Source organism: the organism of the source record quoted next, unplaced genomic scaffold, assembly GCF_019419815.1.
Source record: "Pyrus x bretschneideri cultivar Hongxiangsu unplaced genomic scaffold, Pyrus_bretschneideri_v1 Contig33, whole genome shotgun sequence".
In the NCBI taxonomy this organism is placed as follows: Eukaryota; Viridiplantae; Streptophyta; class Magnoliopsida; order Rosales; family Rosaceae; genus Pyrus; species Pyrus x bretschneideri.
In genome coordinates, this window is record NW_025999646.1 from 4255795 (window position 1) to 4273558 (window position 17764).

The 17764-nt window shown below is 37.6% G+C and overlaps 2 protein-coding genes and 1 long non-coding RNA gene across 9 annotated transcripts; 1 reads left to right on the top strand and 2 right to left on the bottom strand.

Annotated features, from left to right (window-relative positions):
* The first annotated feature begins 2543 nt into the window (after positions 1-2543).
* On the top strand, positions 2544-7334 carry LOC103948185 (arogenate dehydratase/prephenate dehydratase 1, chloroplastic). The gene is made up of 11 exons (XM_009359188.3): positions 2544-3268; positions 4346-4410; positions 4545-4637; positions 4729-4929; positions 5475-5555; positions 5638-5733; positions 6147-6224; positions 6316-6405; positions 6497-6564; positions 6715-6796; positions 6982-7334. Exons 1-11 carry the CDS (start codon positions 2989-2991, stop codon positions 7036-7038), a joined length of 1191 nt encoding a protein of 396 aa, XP_009357463.1. The 5' UTR covers positions 2544-2988; the 3' UTR covers positions 7039-7334.
* Positions 7335-7877: 543 nt separating this feature from the next.
* Positions 7878-10287, bottom strand: LOC103948186 (lactoylglutathione lyase GLX1). Its single transcript, XM_009359189.3, has 7 exons — positions 10126-10287; positions 9804-9993; positions 9111-9323; positions 8816-8863; positions 8574-8681; positions 8338-8490; positions 7878-8088 (listed from the first exon to the last, which is right to left on the bottom strand). The coding sequence occupies exons 1-7, from the start codon at positions 10245-10247 to the stop codon at positions 8044-8046; spliced, it is 879 nt and encodes a 292-aa protein (XP_009357464.2). The 5' UTR covers positions 10248-10287; the 3' UTR covers positions 7878-8043.
* Positions 10288-11447: 1160 nt separating this feature from the next.
* On the bottom strand, positions 11448-16526 carry LOC125480373. Of its 7 annotated transcripts, none has more exons than XR_007260787.1 (5): positions 15891-16526; positions 15715-15806; positions 13286-15089; positions 11878-13086; positions 11448-11717 (listed from the first exon to the last, which is right to left on the bottom strand). It is a non-coding gene; the product is annotated as an uncharacterized LOC125480373 (long non-coding RNA). The 7 variants fall into 7 exon arrangements; XR_007260790.1 differs by lacking the exon at positions 11448-11717 and having other exon boundaries at positions 12782-13086; positions 13286-13574; positions 13885-15089; positions 15891-16517; XR_007260789.1 differs by lacking the exon at positions 11448-11717 and having other exon boundaries at positions 12782-13086; positions 15891-16016; positions 16123-16516.
* Between the last annotated feature and the right edge of the window lie 1238 nt (positions 16527-17764).

A 17764-nucleotide genomic window follows, 5' to 3' on the forward strand; every position in this document is an offset into this window, starting at 1 on the left:
ACAAACTGTTAAAATAAATAAATAAATGTAAAATATAACACTATTACTGCGGATCTCGACATAGAGAATCCCGTGGCCGCTGTTGCCATTGCAGCTTCTTCTCATTTTGATCACATCGAGGTCATCTCAATGTTTTATATGTCGTTTCGGACAGAAATGAAGGATTCTTCTGATTCGGATGAAAGGAATTCAGAGAAGATTTTATTCCTCATTTACCCATCTATTTTAATTTTATTCACTTTTACACATGTCATGTGTGTTCCACTTTGACTTAAAACTAAAATTTTTATTTATGTGTACTAGTTGAGATAAGTGACATGATGAAAAGAGAGAAAATTAAAAAAAAAAAAAAAACATAAGTGAGAAGATTGCTAGCACTTCTCGCACTTGGATTAAAAAACTGAGAAAGTAGAGAATGAGATCATCTTCAGATCCTCAAATTGTGTCTGTTCATTGTACATTATGCGGTCAATTTTCATTAAATACTATTCATGTTTAATTTTAAATAAAAATATTTAAAATAATTTATGATCGTACGATATACAATAAACGGACATAATTTGAGGATCTAGAGGATTTTTACAAAGAAGATCTGGAAAGGATCTTCATTCAATTTGTGGGACCTGGAAATGGTGTTGGGGGAGAGCGATTAGTCAGCGTCTAAGGATGTGTATGTATGTGACATGACACGGGAAAAAACAGGGAGCGTGTTTGCCCTAAACGCAACCAAATCCGATTCCAAACGGATTTCATTTCACACTAACCCATGCAATATGCATACAATATACACTTGTATAAAGTGAAAAAGTACCCTCTCTGATTTTTCCATGACCGACCATTTCAAACTATCGCACTTTATTTTAAACAACCAATTTGTTGCAAAGTACATTTCACCATATTTGTGTCGAACGCACAACATTCATTAGAGCGAATGTGCTTTGCAACACTCCGATTGTAGATTGAACATTATTTGCCTCCAAATTAGATGGATGTTTTTTTTTTTTTTTTTTTTTTTAACTTTTGTATTTTAAGATGACCAACTGGTGGTAAAACTTAGACAATTCACTTTTTCAAGTGCTGAGAATACCTGAATACTTATTTAACTATAATTTATCTCTAAAGATAAATGATTTCTCACACGTAAGAAACTAACTATTCTTTTTTAATTGGATTTCAGTCTAACTCTTTTCATGTCGGCAGTAGTCGAAGAATGATCAATTGCAATCTACACATCATGTAGCATCTTTGATAATTGGATAAGGTTTGAGCTCCTTCATGGGCTTTGTGGGCCTTGGTTTTTGGAAGTGAAGGAAACCATCTTAAAGGTTTTAGCGGCCCGCAATACGGTGCTGAAATGGGCCATACAGTAGGTTGTATTAGTGAATCACCAGGACCGGGTCCAGTGGGTTTAAGACAGGACATCTAGAGCCCAAATTTGATAGTTCTCGATAGCTGTAAATGGTACAACATTACTTGTACAATTATGATAGGAATTTAACTCTCTTAATTACGTTGTGAGCCTTACTTGTACATCAGATATAAAAGTTTAACTTTCGTATACCATACGTTCTCTCTTTCAGATGCTAAAATAAAACGCGTTTAGTAGCTTTGATTGTAGAATACTTGCTCATACATCAAATATAAAAGTTTTAACTCTCGTAGTTCATACGTTCTCTATTTTCGATTACTAATCCTTATAGAGTAGCTTCAAACGGTGGACAATAATTCTCATTTAAAACAAAAACAACGTCCCATTTCAGTTTGAAGATTTTAGGAGCAACGTCCAAATCTTGACGCAAAGGCATAGTCCCTAGCCATCGCCCCATTGTTGGGTGTTGACCAGTTATATAGAAGATAGTGACTTCAATTGTTATTTTGTAAAGTGGTCAAATGAGATACTTAATTTTAATCGTACGATAACTTATGACTCGTTTACTTAACAAAAGCGAGGGAAGCAAAGAGTCAAGAAGCTTATGAATATGCTAATTAAAGAGAATCAGATCAACTAGTTCTCTTAGTTGATTTGATTCATAATTTTTCTAGTACTAAATTCTGAATTGTAAGCTAAAAGCTTACGTTTTTTTTTTTTTTTTCCTGATTTATCATATGTTAATAAACCAAAAATAAAGTTAGGTATCAATTTCGCGCCTCAATTCGTTTTAAGTAAACACGTCAAAACATGAAATGTTGCTGAAAAGTAAAGTGGCATCTCCCTTTCCTCACCAAAAATGTTAGGTTCTACTTGTGCATCCAAAACATCTATATGATTGGGGTAGGATTATCTTCCCTCTTATTACCATCCATTCATCTTACACTCTTTTTTTTGGCCTTATTCTCTATATATAAAATTCAAAACAAGATGTAAATGTAGCGTAATCGCAACCGTTTAAATAGAAGAAGATGAAATGAAAAAGAGATTAGGAGGGGAGATAATTTTAACCCATTGGATACAGCTCACAACAAGCATAGTGACAGGTTTAGCCTCTCTCTCTCTCTCTCTCTCTCATCAAAAGCCAGATCATTTTCATGAATATTGTATTCAAGTATCGGATAATTATACATTGAAAATATTCTCAGCTTCCGTTTTTTTCTTTGTTTCTATATTACTCGAGGCTGCGAGAGGCAGCGTGTATCTAACTACGTTCTTGCTCACCTAACCTCCCTCATAACTCCTTTCCTCTCTAATTTCTTCGCCTTGTCGGTCCCTCTCTCTCTCTCTCTCTCTCTAAAACCTTCAAAGTTCCAACCTTTTCAATCCCTAAAAGATTTCTCGTTTTCTTACATTTTTCTTACTCAAACACAATTTTGTGGGGTCCAGCGCCAGCCACCATTTTCATCGACCCTGACAATGTGCTTACTGGGTTTCATCCAACAAACCCCCCACCAACTTCCTCCTCTCTCATGAGCCCAGGTTCTTCTCAAAGATTCGGTCTTTTCGCAAATTTGCATTTCTGGGTTCAGTGGAAATTTCAGCTGATTGATTGATTGATGGCTGCCAAGGCTGCATCCATCTGGGTTTATGCTAAAACCCCTTATTCTCATCAGGGTGTCTCAGATTTGGGCACGAACCGCCCCGGGTTGGCTTTGAATTCGAATTCCCGCAAATGGGAATGTTCTTGTTTGGCCTTTGCTTCCGCCCAGAGAGCTATCACTCCGGTGGAAGATGAAAAACTGAGCCTCGGTGGCGCTGCTGAGTCTTCCGGTGCAATGGAACGGATAGAGGACAATGAGACCAGGGGGTTCCACAAGGATTTGAACCTTCTTCCTAGTGAGTTTACTCCACAAGCTGATAATTTTATGTTTTGATCAATTTCTATATGTTTAATTTCAATTGGGTTCTTGTATGTTGGGATTGAGCAAATAGAACTTTGTTAGGTGAAGAACAAAGTTAGATTTTGACTACTTGTTGGGCAATGCAGAACAAAGTTAAGTTTAGTAGCTTTACTTTATGTGATGGCTATTGGTACTTGGGTTTTCATCATTAAGAAGATTTTGTTTGACTGCTGTAGCATCGGTGCATTTAACTGATTTGGCCCAGATATTTAGATGAGGGTAGGATCAAATGAATGAGATTAGGCAAACAATTACATCAAAATTTATGACATAACAGTGAGGACTAGAAGGATTTCCATTATGACTTGACAGTGAGAACTAGTAAGTGCGTTACTCTTTCAGAGGCCCGGTGTTGGTGGAAATAACGCAATTCGTATTTATGGAAATAACATTATTGATGGAAACTTTGATTTTTTTCAGAAATGACAAATTTGGGTCCTGTCTATCATAGTTGACCAAATTCTTGGTTTATCTCGTGTCGGGAAACCAATAGATTTAGCAATAAAATTAGGTTTATATCCACCAAAAAAAGACTTTTTGAAGATATCTTGACAATTCACACTAATACTAAAGTCCATCGATATCTAAACAGCACGTTGCTGTAATATAGGTCATATCTTTCCGCCTCCTTATTGATATTGGTACGTTCAAAAAGTGGCAATATCCTGGATGCTAAATTTCACCTTGGATTACAAATATGAACCCATGGTCAGGTGCGTTCCAAAATGAGATCAAAGACCTGACAATCCCACTAAAATATATAATCTCTCAAAATATTTTGGGCCAATCCAACAGGTTGATTTCAAAAGGCAATGTAACAGTCAGATTTTGTAAATGTGTTCACATCCAAATACTTAAAAGAATAGCTTGGTTGTAGTGGTGATTTTCATGTTTCTCGTTGTCTAATGTGCTACTATACTTCTTCATTCTAGTGATCCTTTGTTTTCAATTTTATCTTACAATTGTTTCTTTCACACTCACTTCTCATAGCTTGAATATGAATTAATTGCAGAACCATTGACAGCAAATGACCTTTCTTCTCCTGGTAATGGTTCACAAGTGAGAGTTGCTTATCAGGTAGATCTTCTCATTGATTACTTGCATTCTTTTTGGTGTTCATATATATATATATATATATATATATGTATGTATGTATGTATTTTTTTTTTTTTTTTTTTTTGCTCTTATGTATGTTGGATTTGCAAATTTAGGGGTTACCAGGGGCATATAGTGAGGCTGCTGCATTAAAAGCTTATCCGAAGTGTGAGACCGTCCCATGTGACCAGTTTGAAGCTGCATTCAAGGTTGAATAATTGTTTTTAAAAGTTAATATTATTTTTATTATATTTACCTGTTTGGGTACCTTGATTAGGTTATTTTTTTATCATTTAACAGGCAGTTGAACTTTGGTTAGTGGATAAAGCAGTTCTTCCAATTGAGAATTCTGTTGGCGGAAGCATCCACCGTAATTATGACTTACTACTTCGCCATAGACTGCACATAGTTGGAGAGGTACAATTGCAAGTGAACCATTGTCTCTTGGGGTTGCCTGGTGTAAGAAAAGAGGAAGTAAAACGTGTTTTAAGCCATCCTCAGGTTGGTCTTTCACTTATTTTCTTTTTCAATTCTTTTCTATTTGCATGAGCGGACGGCTGATGAATATATTGTCCGACCTGTCTAGTTCATATGGCATGAACGCTCATATCATTGTGTCCTCAAATTGCCTATTTGCAACAATGGGAATGTTCCCCAATGAGGTAATCTTAGATTCTTAATTGCTTTGGACCACAGCCAAAAAGGAGAATCGTTATATGATAGCTAACAAGTTTTGAAATGCTCTTTCGTGGAGCTCCTCCATAATTGGCTTGTCTTTCATGTAACGTCTACTAGCAGCGTTTCCACAACCACCACACAGTACTAGCAGATTGTGATTACTTTCTTGGCACTGGAACTTGTAGCAAAATGGGTCATAGGTCTTGAGCTAGCACTTTATAGATATCTTCTATTTGGTTTGACTGCAGAAAATTTGGGCAGTAGTGAATTAATTTTACATGTGGCATACATGCATGCATATACAATCTAGTCTTTCAAATGAAAGACCTAGGTCTTCAAACATTTTTTGCGGACATTTTCGCTTGCAGGCCCTTGCTCAATGTGAGATGACACTAAGCAGTTTGGGTATCGTCAGAATCAATGCCGATGACACTGCTCTGGCTGCACAGGTTATCAATATATCTTCAGTATTGTTAACTGTGGTAGCCATTAAGGGTGTCTTTATGCTAAGGGTTAGGAAATTTTGTACAGATGGTGGCCTCAACTGGCCTACGGAATACTGGTGCTGTTGCAAGTGCTCGAGCTGCAAAAATTTATGGGCTTGAAATTCTTGCAGAAAAAATTCAAGTAAGGCTATTTTTTAGATTCCTTTTTCAGGTTTAATGTATAAGTTAAGCCGGCTTGTTTGAACATCAGTTGGGTATTGATATGGTACACATCTGGATGGATTGAGAATTGAGACCTCTTCTCCTTTCTTAAGAAAGCAGAAGGTGCAAATTCACTGTTGTCTCAGCATGCTAGTTGGTTCGGGAGGGTGTTTGCAAGCTATTCTTTCCAAGCATTACAGTGTTCTACATGTCACATTTTCTTGCTTTGAGTATTTGCATTTTAAAATATGATACTGCAAAGATCGATCACTCTCTCAGATGTTGGATGTTTTAACCTTATTTTGCACCTCTTTTTATTCCATGAAGACGATGGCTACTGGGGATTACTAATGACACCGCTTGATTAATTTACTAACACTTTGCCCTGGCCAGGATGATGACGATAATATCACTCGCTTTTTGATACTTGCAAGAGAACCGATAATTCCAGGGACTGACCGGTCATATAAGGTATAAACCTTTGCTTTGTTTAGTTTTTTTATTTTACATATCTTTGTTTTCCTTTAATCTTCTAAATATTTATTATAAATTTTCTTCATAGACAAGCGTTGTTTTCACTCTTGAAGAAGGTCCTGGTGTACTATTTAAAGCCTTGGCAGTATTTGCTCTTAGGGGCATTAACTTGACAAAGGTAACCTTATGTAATCATTTTTTTTTTTCTTTCATGCTCACCCACTGTGTATAGCTTTTTGACAAATCTTCTCCTTTTGGAGCAAGTTCAGATAGAGAGTCGCCCACAGAAGCAACGTCCACTAAGGGTTGTGGATGATTCAAATGAAGGGAGTGCCAAGTGAGTGGTACTAAGTATAGAATATGATAAGTTTTACATATCCACTCCAGTATATACTGAACAGACAGTTCATGATATGACTTTTAATATTGGTAAGGTCGCTACAAAAATTACATTCTACAGAATTGATTGATCGATCTGTTTTGGCAGGTATTTCGACTACCTCTTTTACATTGACTTTGAAGCTTCTATGGCAGAGCCCCGTGCCCAATATGCTTTGGGACATCTGCAGGTCGGTCTCGTATCATTTAGATGCATGTTCTTTATTTTCTCAACTTTCTCAACTTTTATTTTGTGCCGGAGGTTTTGCCACATGGTGGCACACTTAACTTGACATTACAATGTCTTCCTCTGAAACCTCTCCACCCCTCAGTATAAAGCATTGGTGATTTAAGGGTGAATTGCTTTCTTTTGCAGGAATTTGCAAGATTTCTTCGTGTCCTTGGTAGCTACCCAATGGACACGATTCCATAGAAGGCAGTTGTTTCTTGGGCTCAATTTCGTAATGTTATTGGTTTCCAGACATGCAAACACAGTTCAACCGTCAATGTTGTATATATCTGGGCGCTGAAGCTGCATACAAAGATCAAGCTTCAAATGAGGAGAATTCCTCGCAAAACTTCATTTTTCTTTCCTTTTCGACTCTATATCATTCTTTATTTCCTCCGAACGGGGGTTTTTACTGTTTCAGAACTGTGGTGATATCTTGATACAACACCAATCTGTAAACAATACCGCAGGATTCATGAAAGACAGTTTGTGATGCTTTCTGCTTTGTGTCTATCATCATTTTACACTGGATTCTTAGGTGTTCGCCCTGCATCTCGTCCTCGGGATTATAGAGTAGAAAATCCGTTCAGAAAATTTGAAACTCTGAAGCTCTATAAATTCAATAAGACTAGAGAAATATCGTAATTGATGACAAGGTTGTAAATCCGTGACCAACTGAAAACAGTAATGAATAGACTCAGCGAGAGACTGCTGAGAGAAGTGTTGAGAAAGACGCTCCCACATTTCATGAGAAGTGGACAGCCCAACTATCAGAGAAATGATTGTTTCAGTGAGAGCAGCACGAAGCATACTAACAAGTGTCCGATCTGTCTGATACCAGACCAGGTAAGCTGGTTAGGGGACGAGGTGACCACCTGAGCATCAGAATCAGCAGAGCCGGCAAGGGCTGCCGCATGTAAGAATTCCTACCACTAGATGGTGAAGGTCAAGTAACATTCATAATATGCGTGATAAAATTCACGTGGGTGCAATTTCTAACCATATGAGTCCAACAACAACGTTGAACTAGACAAACAGAGCAATAGCCGCGAAATCCCATTAAACATTACAACCAAAGTAACACAAGTGCCTATTACAAAAGACGAACAAGCATATCATACTAATACGGAAACTGGATCATCGTATTCATGGGAGATGGACTCTCCATCCACGTCTTTACTACTCTCACTTCATTGCAATTACTCTTGCTTACGGCTGCAGTTCCTTCAAGAAATCTTCGTTGTCAACCAGGACCTGCAAGCACAACGTCAAAAACCGAAGTAATGAGCTCAATGGCTAGTGCTGCAACGTGCAAACATTTTCACAAATGGAAAAAGTTAAACCGGAGCTCTGGGATGAAGCATATTAACACGTTCTATTTTTTCTTTGCACTTCAATGCTCCAATATCATACTTAATGTAACAATAAAACAATGATGCATATGATAAAAGATCAAACACCTAAATAGAAAGTTGAGCAACAAGTGAACAAGTGAAAACTCACAGTTTTCCAGCCATCGGGATCGAGAAAAGAGGTGATCTTGGTGTTGAGTCCAGGAATCGGTCCTGGCTGTCTGGTTATCTTTCCTCCAAGCTCTTGTGTAACCAAATTGACAGCCTCAGCACTTTTGTAGACATCATCAGTACCGATAGCAATCTGGCATATGTAGACACAAACATATCAGGACAGCAGAAGTTGTTTGCGAATTAAATGTTTTATAAGTTGCAAAACAAGTCAACCTGTGCATACGCATTTCCTTTGGTGTATTCGGTCACACCATAGTTATAGGTCAACTCCAAGATAGTTGTTTGGTCTTCTTCTTTATATCCCAAAATGGCTATAGTGTACTGTAAAATGGATGCAATGCAAAAACACGGGAAGATTCAGCAAGCCTTTGTTTACCAAGATGATGGGCCAAGGACTTAATTATAAGCAAGCTACTAAGATAATAATAATGCTTGGTGAAGAGAGGATTCACTACCTTGTATTCGGGCCTGTCAATTGTCCTCAACAGCTTCAACCCTAATGCCTGCACAGAAGGAAAGCCATGACATCGGACAAAATTAAGAAAAATGATCACGTATTTGAAGAATACAAATACTAAGTTCCAAACCATCTTATATAATTCAAACACGACTAGTTCAAGAATTCAACGGCAACCTAGTATTTGTCTAATCTAATGTGCTGAAACTGCCACATGAAAAGTGGCTTGCAAAATCCCAAGATGAAAAAGCCTGATAATTTTTGAATCCATATGCAGGGTATCAAATGAGTACCTTCTCATAGAACTTGACTGAGCGTTCAAGATCACCAACGCGGAGCATTACTTGGCAAAGTGGCTCAGGAGTGGAGGGTCGCTGAATAATCTCAAACATGTAACCATCAGGATCCTTCACGAAGGCAATGATGCTCTTCCCGCCTTTAACAGGTCCAGGCTCCCTCGTCACAGTTCCACCCTTAGCACGAACATCTTCAACCAGTTTTTGAACCTACAAAATCCCAAATTCCATACAATCATCAAACTGAGAAACAAGAACAAAATCCTCAATTTCCAAATTCCCAATAATCGATACCCTTGAGAAGAACTTAAAACACTGGAATGGTATTCTAAGCCAATTAGCACTTCTATAAAGTTAAATTGCACGGCACTAACGATTGGCTTGGGATACCGTCACATTGTCATTTGAGCAAGTTTCTCTGGCCTACAGACTTATCAGGAGTAGCAAAGGTGAAATGTCCAAAATCCCAATTCCATACAATCATCAAAATTCAGAAACAACAACAAATCCAAAACTTCCGGATGATACAGTGACGGTTTCTCATGTCCATCATACAGATGCCACAAAGCCAAAAAAGCACGTCGCATTTGATTTACTCGAGGTAACGTCACATTGTCTCCATATATGTCAAGTAAATCATACTGTCATTCCAGATATAAGTATCTCAAATTCTGCCATTCGAACACTTACATCGGGAGTAGCGATGGCGAAGTGCCCGAAACCGGTGCCGATATCATAAGAAGAAACTCCATAATTGTAGGTCAATTCAACCACAAAGTGAGAGTCTTCGGGCCCAAACCCCAGAAACGCATTCGAGTATTTCTCCTCCGGGATGTCCCTCTTCCTCAACAGCTTCATCCCCAAAGCCTCCGTATAAAACCTGCAATTATTTTATTTTCCCAAAAATAAAAAATTAAATTTGAAATCGAATGCCAAAAAAAAATGAAAAACTGAAATCATGGAAATTGAATCGATCATCGTTTATGATCGCTGATGTTGAAAATTAACGTACTTGATGGTGCGATCGAGGTCGCCGACGCGGTACACAGCGTGGAGGAACCGGCGCTTGTCCTTCTTCGGCCATTCCAAAACGTCGGCGTTTGGAGCGACGGATTTTCCCTCAGCTTCGGCCATTTTCGAGCGTTCTAGTGTTCTGAATCTTGCGATCAGTGAGCTATTTTATTTAATATTATCTTGAATTCAAATTCGCACGTGGACCAATCAGAGATGGTTACATATGGAATCACGGTGATCTGCCGACTTTGGCCATCTTCAACTGACCAGGCTAAAAGATCATGCGGCTAAAAATAACTTAGAATGATATGAAAATCGTTTCCAACCAATGACTAGGTTAAAGGGCTTGTGGATCCCACTAAGCCCAAACCCCCAAATCAGGCTAGTGGGATGGCCATTTCCAGCAAGCCAACTAGCCCTTTAGCGCTAGAATGTCAAGCTTGACATTTTGCCACCCCTCCAGTCCAGCCCATTTGAATGTCAACGGTTACCTAGTATCAGCATGACGTCAGTTAGCAACGATTAGCTAACGTCATGCTGCCGTCAGGTTACCTTTTGGAATTTGAATTTTATTTTGGACGAATTTAAAAAATAATAATAATAATTTTCTTCCTATAAATACCTATACCATTCCTACAACATTGAAAGTTGAAGATAAAATGTGTCACGTAGATAAGAATTATATCTAAAATTTGCACAACCAATTATATCTCGACACATGACGCTCAAAATCTTATCCAAAAAATTATTAAGATTACATAGAGATAAGAAATCTGGAGAGTTACTCACTTTAGTGACACGTGACACTCAAAATCCTATCCGAAAAAAGTATTGAGATTACATAAAGATAAGAAATCTGGAGAGTTACTCACGTTAGCGATACGTGTTACTCGAAATCTTATCCAAAAAATTATTAAGATTATATAAAGATAAGAAATCTGAATGCTCATTCATTTGGCCTAATGCTTTTTTGTTTTTTTTGGTTTTTTTAATACTAAATTGTATATGATTTATTGTCTTGCAATGACTGCAATCATAAAGAGAGAAAATCATTTACTATTCCAAATAGAATCCACGAGTGATTTATACAAGCACACATGTGCTATAATTAACATCACTACAAAAATGACTATTTAAATCCATAATGCAATGAACTAAAGAGAAATACAATATGAATTAGGACAATTCACTACTCACTCAATTATTTTCTCACGTAAAAGTGTACAATTAACTCATGAGATTGCAAAAGAACTACATTTTTGGGTTTAAATCAATGAAATGATTTATTCATTTAACATTGACATTGTGTTTGCATGGCATAAAATGTCATTGAAAATGAAGTGTATTGTGTATAGTAAATATCAAATGGACCACATTTTTGCACCTTTTAAGATGATCAAGATGGAGGGGGAGCACGCACATAAAAAGTAGTGGTTAGCAATGAGCCTCTTTTTGGAGATTTTTGTCACAAATATGGCCAGGCCTCGAATCTTTTCTCCACATGTGTGCCAAGTACTCGAAGTTGCAGCTTCAGAAATTGCCAAAGCAATTATAACGTGATAAACCACCCCAGGCATATATAACAGGTGTCTGATTGTGTAAATTTTAATTAGTAACGATTATGTAGGATTCCTTTGTATATAGAAAATTATTTTTTCTTGCAACTTCAATTACTTGGAGAGCAAGTGATTCTCTCAGCCATGTTTCCGGTGGTGCCGAGAAACAGCGCCAAAAACGTTGATGGACGTACCTATGAGTATCCTCGTCGACATCATTATGAGGTTGCATCCGGCAATCGAATCATTCTGTCAGTTCCGGTGTGTTTCAAGACCACCTTAAATTTCATCGATTCCCCATTCTTTGCTCAACTGCATACTTGACGTTTGCTTAATTCTGCTGCCTCTTGTGCTGCCACTGTCCAAGTACCTCGACTTATTCTTCTTGCTGAGTTTGCGGCTCCTAACCCGCAATCGGCAAATAAGCTTCCATTCAAATACCCTACTGGCACTGGTGCTATTGCATTTAAACACGCGCTTCCTAACTGGAAGATTTTCTGCGGGGGCTGTTGGCATGATGTATAGTTTGTTTTCTGCAACTTGATTGGCTTTAACGCCAGCAGATTAACAAGTTCATGCTACTTGTTTGATGCTTTTAGGGGTGAAGTTCTACAGCTCCCATTGCTCCCATTGACGTGGAGGAACCGCGCGCTCACCCTTCAACCCTACAGGTTTTCATGGTACGGCATGGGATTTGACAATATATCTTGCACATACAAGATTGTAATAAGAATGTATCAAACATATGGAGTCATGCATTGTATGTATCAACAGGTTTACGTGGTACGCTGCAGTCCCGCCTTCTCTTTCATCCATTTTGTTAACAACACAACTAGATTTAAGGGCTGTTCGGTGGCCTCATTTTGGACTCCATTTCCATTTTGCGATTCAAAAGCGCCGTAAATGCAGCCAATCACACCACATGAGTCCGTCGTTAGTTTGGATTCCTTGCTTTCTGTATATGTGGCGTGACGAACATGTATTATGCTGTATTCCAATTGTAGGGAGGATCATCTTTTGTAACAGATCCAAGACTTTCAACTTCTGCGAAGACTCTTAAATCAAGCGAGACTACGCGAAGGAAGATGCCCTAAAAGCATGTCGAACAACCTTATTACACGTTAATCTGTATTCCGAATTCCTCATACAAATTCACCTTTCAACAATTCCATGTCGAATTGAAGGAAATTTTGCTTTAACTTTTCTGGGCAGAATCTTGGGGTGAAAACAAAATAAGAGAAGCAAACACAAACTGTTCACTAGATTATCATCATCTAATCTTTGTCATGATAACTACAAAATGCTCGATCACAACTTTGTCATCCATTGCCGAATAAACTTTATCATCATCCATACTTTGAAATGTAAGTTGTTGAATTCAGTGACCTTAATCTGCCAGTGTTCTGCAAAAAAATTGTAAGACAAAAACAAACTGCATTACTAACAACATCCAACAAGAAAGAACAGGAAAAGTACCAAGTAAAAGAATAGGCAAACTTCTTTTGGTCCACGAGAACAGGCCAATACTACTGAATTAGAACATTAGGCGTACTTGAATGAAAGAAGTATTGCTATAACTTTTCCATAACTACGTTTACTCACAGTGACTAGGTGTCCACGAAAACACACCATTGCGAGAAATTTCCTTCCTTGTAGAAGTTCACCATTCCGGGCTTCAGACGAGCAATTCCTGAGAAAACAAAATCTTCATTCCATATGTCCAGCATAACAGTAATGATCCCAATAAGCACCAATGCCCTGTCCAAATAACATCATTTCACGGGTCGCGGATTTTCGGCGGCAGCTGCGGAGGTCGTTCCGGCAGAGACGTTCTGCTGGGTGTTGTGCTGCTGCTGTGGGTTAAGGACATGGACCACCGCCTCCACCATCTCTAGAAAAAATACAGAATATAAGAAAGTATGTAACGTGTACTGAGACAGATTTTAGGAAATTATAAAAAATGACTCATTTTCTTTATCTTATAACTGAAATAGGTTAAACCCAATATGTACAGAGCATGCACAACAATAGGACATAAATACGATTCTCCTAAAATTTACATTTACCAAATTGCTCTCCCATGTTTTATGTAATAAAAGAGTTGGCAATGCCGAGCCTTTGAGATTTACATAAAATAGTTATGTGCAAGTATACATACGAAAACTTTCTTAACAAGTGTCAAAGGTAAAACAAAAATTTACTAGTCTTTATCTTGGTGTTGCTAGGATGTCCCTACATCTTTGGTGCAAAATAAACCCACCTAGTTTTTATCAATTCCTATTTTAATTCTCTGCATATTTACTTATAAATCTAGTGAGTGTGACTGTAATTTCTCAGAGTATTAGTTTTTGTTATTCGCATATTTACTTTATGAATTTTTCTTCTTCGTTCTATATAATTCTATAGGTTTCTCATTTGTAATCGATCACTTCAGTCACTGACGTTTTCTCAGATTTTAATTGATTTGATGTTAATTGTTTGATTGAAATATAGATGGCTTTAGCCCAACCTGTAGTCAAACCTCAACCCCAACCTTCATCCCAACCCCAATTCTAACTTCACTGTGTCCTTGATAGTCTCAAATCTGTCGATGCCTGTCACGGTAAATTGACGGAAGTAAAGGAGGCCGGAGGATTGGACAATCTGGAGATCATACAAATTAGCCAAGCTCTAACAGGATTCGAGTCCGGACGATCAGGCCTCCTTTGTCTCTTGAGGAGAAAGGCTTCTGACAAACTGAAGAGTAGGGGATGAAGATATCGAGGACACAACGTCAAGAGACAAGGAAGGTCCTTATCTTCCTCCCCTACTCTTCAGTTCGTCAGAAGCTTTGTCTCTTGCTTTTCTCTTCAAGAGACAAAGGAGGCCTGATCGTCCGGACTTGAATCCTGTTAGAGCTTGGTTAATTTGTATGGTCTCCAAACTGTCCAATCCTTCGGCTTACTTTACTTCCTTCAATTTTCCATGACATGTGTCGACAGATTTAAGGCTATCGAGGCACGACGAAGTTGGAATTGGGGTTGGCATGAAGGTTGGGGTTGAGGTTGGAATACGGGTTGGGCTGAAGCCATCTATATTTCAAACAATTAACATGAGATCAAATTAAAATCTGAGAAAACGTCAGTGAGCGAAGTGATCGATTACGAACGTGAAACCTTTGGAATTATGTAGAACGAAGAAGAAAAATTCATAAAGTAAATATGCGAAGAACATAAACTAATAATATGAGAAATTACAGTCACATTCACTAGATTTATAAGTAAATATGTAGAGAAGAAAAATAGGAATTGATTTCAACACGAAGAGCATCACGTACCTCTTCTTGGCGAGCTACAATGTGAGGAGGAGAAGAAATTTGATAGCCTGCACCATATATACACCACCAACACTTTTGAACATTTTTTTTCTGTTAATACAAAATAAAAATGCCAGCTTTTAATCCTAGAGAGAGAAAGAAGAGAGGTAGAGGAATATTTATTACTAATAGCCAAAATCTAATACCTAACTTCATAAATGTCATTTTTTACAAAATCTTTTAAATAAAGCAGAAAAATTACTTAAATAGACCTAAATACCCTCAAAATTAAAATCAACTAACAAACCTGTTGGATCAGAATTTTGGAAAAATGAGAGGCCACTACATTTTGTCGGCATAGTGTTCGCAGTCAATATCAATGAAATCAAGGATCTTAGTATAACTGAAATCTTGAAGATGACCGACAATTTCAATCAAGCAAACATCATTGTGTGGATTCAATAAATTAAAAATGAATCCATATATAAACGAAAAGAACAATTTTGTATATAAAGAAAATAGAATGTGAAATCATAACCTAATTGACCGTACCGAATTGATCGGACCAATATTATATAGTATACCTAATCGATCGTACCAAATGAATTCATTTGTATGTGAAAATAAACTAACTTAAAATAGGTGCAATTTTATGGAAATAGGTCCAATTTTATGAATTAAGCTGATGATCTAAATTAAACAGAAGTTGAAAGGAAATTAGTGAAAGGGAACAAACCTTGATCCATTTGCCTTGTAACAGAGACATGGCTGAAGAACTCTCAGTCACTGTGGAAACGCAGTTGCCGAAGTATCAGTCTTCGCCTTGCTCTGCAAAAATCCCCGAATTATTTAAGATTTCTTCTAAAAAAAAAAATCCAAAATTCGACAAAAAAAAGTAACGGTGCAGGCGACCTCAGCGAAGTCCGAGTCGGCGCCGTGGGCTCCCGGGAGCTAGGTACCGGCAAAAGTGTCGGTGTCTTCGAAGTCGGCGAAGTCGAAGTAGACGTCGACGACGTACTCCAGCTCGTCGTTCTGAAACTGCGCCCACGCCATGTTCGACAGCGGAAAAACTCGGGGATTAACTGAAATTCACAATGGCCATTAAATCGAAACCGAAAGTGGGAGAAGTGGCGAAGGAATATACCTGGAATTTGTTTCGGGGGGCCGGAATTCAGCTGGCGGGTTGAGAAAAACAGAATGTGTAGAATTTTCCCAAGAAACGAACAGAAAAAGCGAGCGCCTTTTTTAGGTGGGTGAAAGAAAACGCTCACCCACGGTGCTCAACTTATAGACTTTGGCGACAGGAAAAGAGATTACTGAAAGTGACAGCCAGTAGATTATTTTTCGGCATGAATGGAGGGCATGGTTTCTCAGAGAGTTCAGCGAGCTCATATTTTTTAATTCTCAGAGAGAGAAAACTGTCTGCCTTTTGCAGAAGTCGAAGTGTGTTTTGTCGAGGTTTTGAGTTGTAGGTAGATCAAACGAAGGGAGATGAGAGAGAGAGGCGGAGCGGCTAGGGTTTGAGTATGGAAGAGATGAAAAATGGAGAGTGCAGATTCAATGGTAATAATAAAAAAAATAGGGTAAAGTACAAAAAACTATCTCAATTATTAGGATCACGATAGTTTCATATCTCATTTTTTAAAATTGACAATGTCATACTGTAACTTACAAATTTGTCACAATATCATACCTCCGTCAATTTTTCTGTTAGTTTTTCTGTTAAATCCTGACGTGGCAAGAGATAGGGACCACTCACTAATCCAGTTGGATTAAAAATAAATTAAAAATATTTTTAATAATTAAATATTAAAAAAAATTAAGAATAAAAAAACAAAACAAAAAAATTTCCTAAAGGTGCGGGGACTCTTTTCCCTCTCATTCTTCTTCTCCTTCTTCTTCCTTCTTCTGGTTTTTTTTTTTTTTTTTCCTCCTCCTCTTCTTCCTCCTTCTCCTGGGGGGTGGAGGGGAGGGGAGGGGGTTTTCAAATTTTTTTTTTTTTTTTTTTTACCTCCTCCTCTTCTTCTTCTTCTTCTTCTTCGGTTCTTCCTCCTTCTCCTAGGGGGCGGGTGGGGTTGGGTTTTCAAATTTTCTTTTTCTTTTTTTCCTCCTCCTCTTCTTCCTCCTTCTTCTCCTTCGATTCTTTCTCCTTCTCCTGGGGGGTGGGTGGGGTTGGGATTTCAATTTTTTATTTTTTTTTGTGTGTTAAAGATTAAGCAGAAGAAGATGAAGATGGGGAAGACAAAGAAGAGGAGGGAAGGGACGACTAAGGTTTTTTTTTTTTTTTTTTTTTTTTTTTACATTTTTTTTTTTAGTTTTTAATAATATTTTATTAATTTTTTAATAGAAAGTGGTCCCAGTCTCTTGCCATGTCAGCATTTAACAGAAAAATTGACGGAGGTATGACATTGTCACAAATTCGTAAGATGCGGTATGACATTGTCAATTTTAAAAGATGAAGTATGAAATTGTCGTGACCCCAATAGTTGAGGTAGTTTTTTGTACTTTACCCAAAAAAATAAAAGTAAATTTACAAACTACCTAATATTATTTTATGCATTCTTTTTTGCTTCTTTTGATTTTTTTTTCGCTGAGGGGCGTTTTGGTTATATTCTTTTTCGTCGAAGTCGTGAGCCCAAATGTAGTATTCATTACAGGCTTTGGCTTTATATATAAGAGATGATTATGTATCTCATCGAATGTGGATGTACACATTAATCTGAGAATTTATGTATTCAACTCTCGAAATTACTGTAACGGTATTAATATATAGAAAGTAGAATTAT

Bases quoted from the DNA above. Each gene is read 5' to 3' on its own strand.
- LOC103948185 (XM_009359188.3), top strand. From the start codon at position 2,989: ATGGCTGCCAAGGCTGCATCCATCTGGGTTTATGCTAAAACCCCTTAT. The intron at 4,930-5,474 runs GTTGGTCTTTCA...TTTCGCTTGCAG, and splicing joins GTGTTTTAAGCCATCCTCAG to GCCCTTGCTCAATGTGAGAT. The intron at 6,797-6,981 runs GTCGGTCTCGTA...TTTCTTTTGCAG, and splicing joins ATGCTTTGGGACATCTGCAG to GAATTTGCAAGATTTCTTCG.
- LOC103948186 (XM_009359189.3), bottom strand. From the start codon at position 10,247: ATGGCCGAAGCTGAGGGAAAATCCGTCGCTCCAAACGCCGACGTTTTG. The intron at 9,324-9,803 runs GTAAGTGTTCGA...GGGATTTTGTAG, and splicing joins TCGCCATCGCTACTCCCGAT to GTTCAAAAACTGGTTGAAGA. The intron at 8,682-8,815 runs GTAGTGAATCCT...TCCATTTTACAG, and splicing joins TTGACAGGCCCGAATACAAG to TACACTATAGCCATTTTGGG.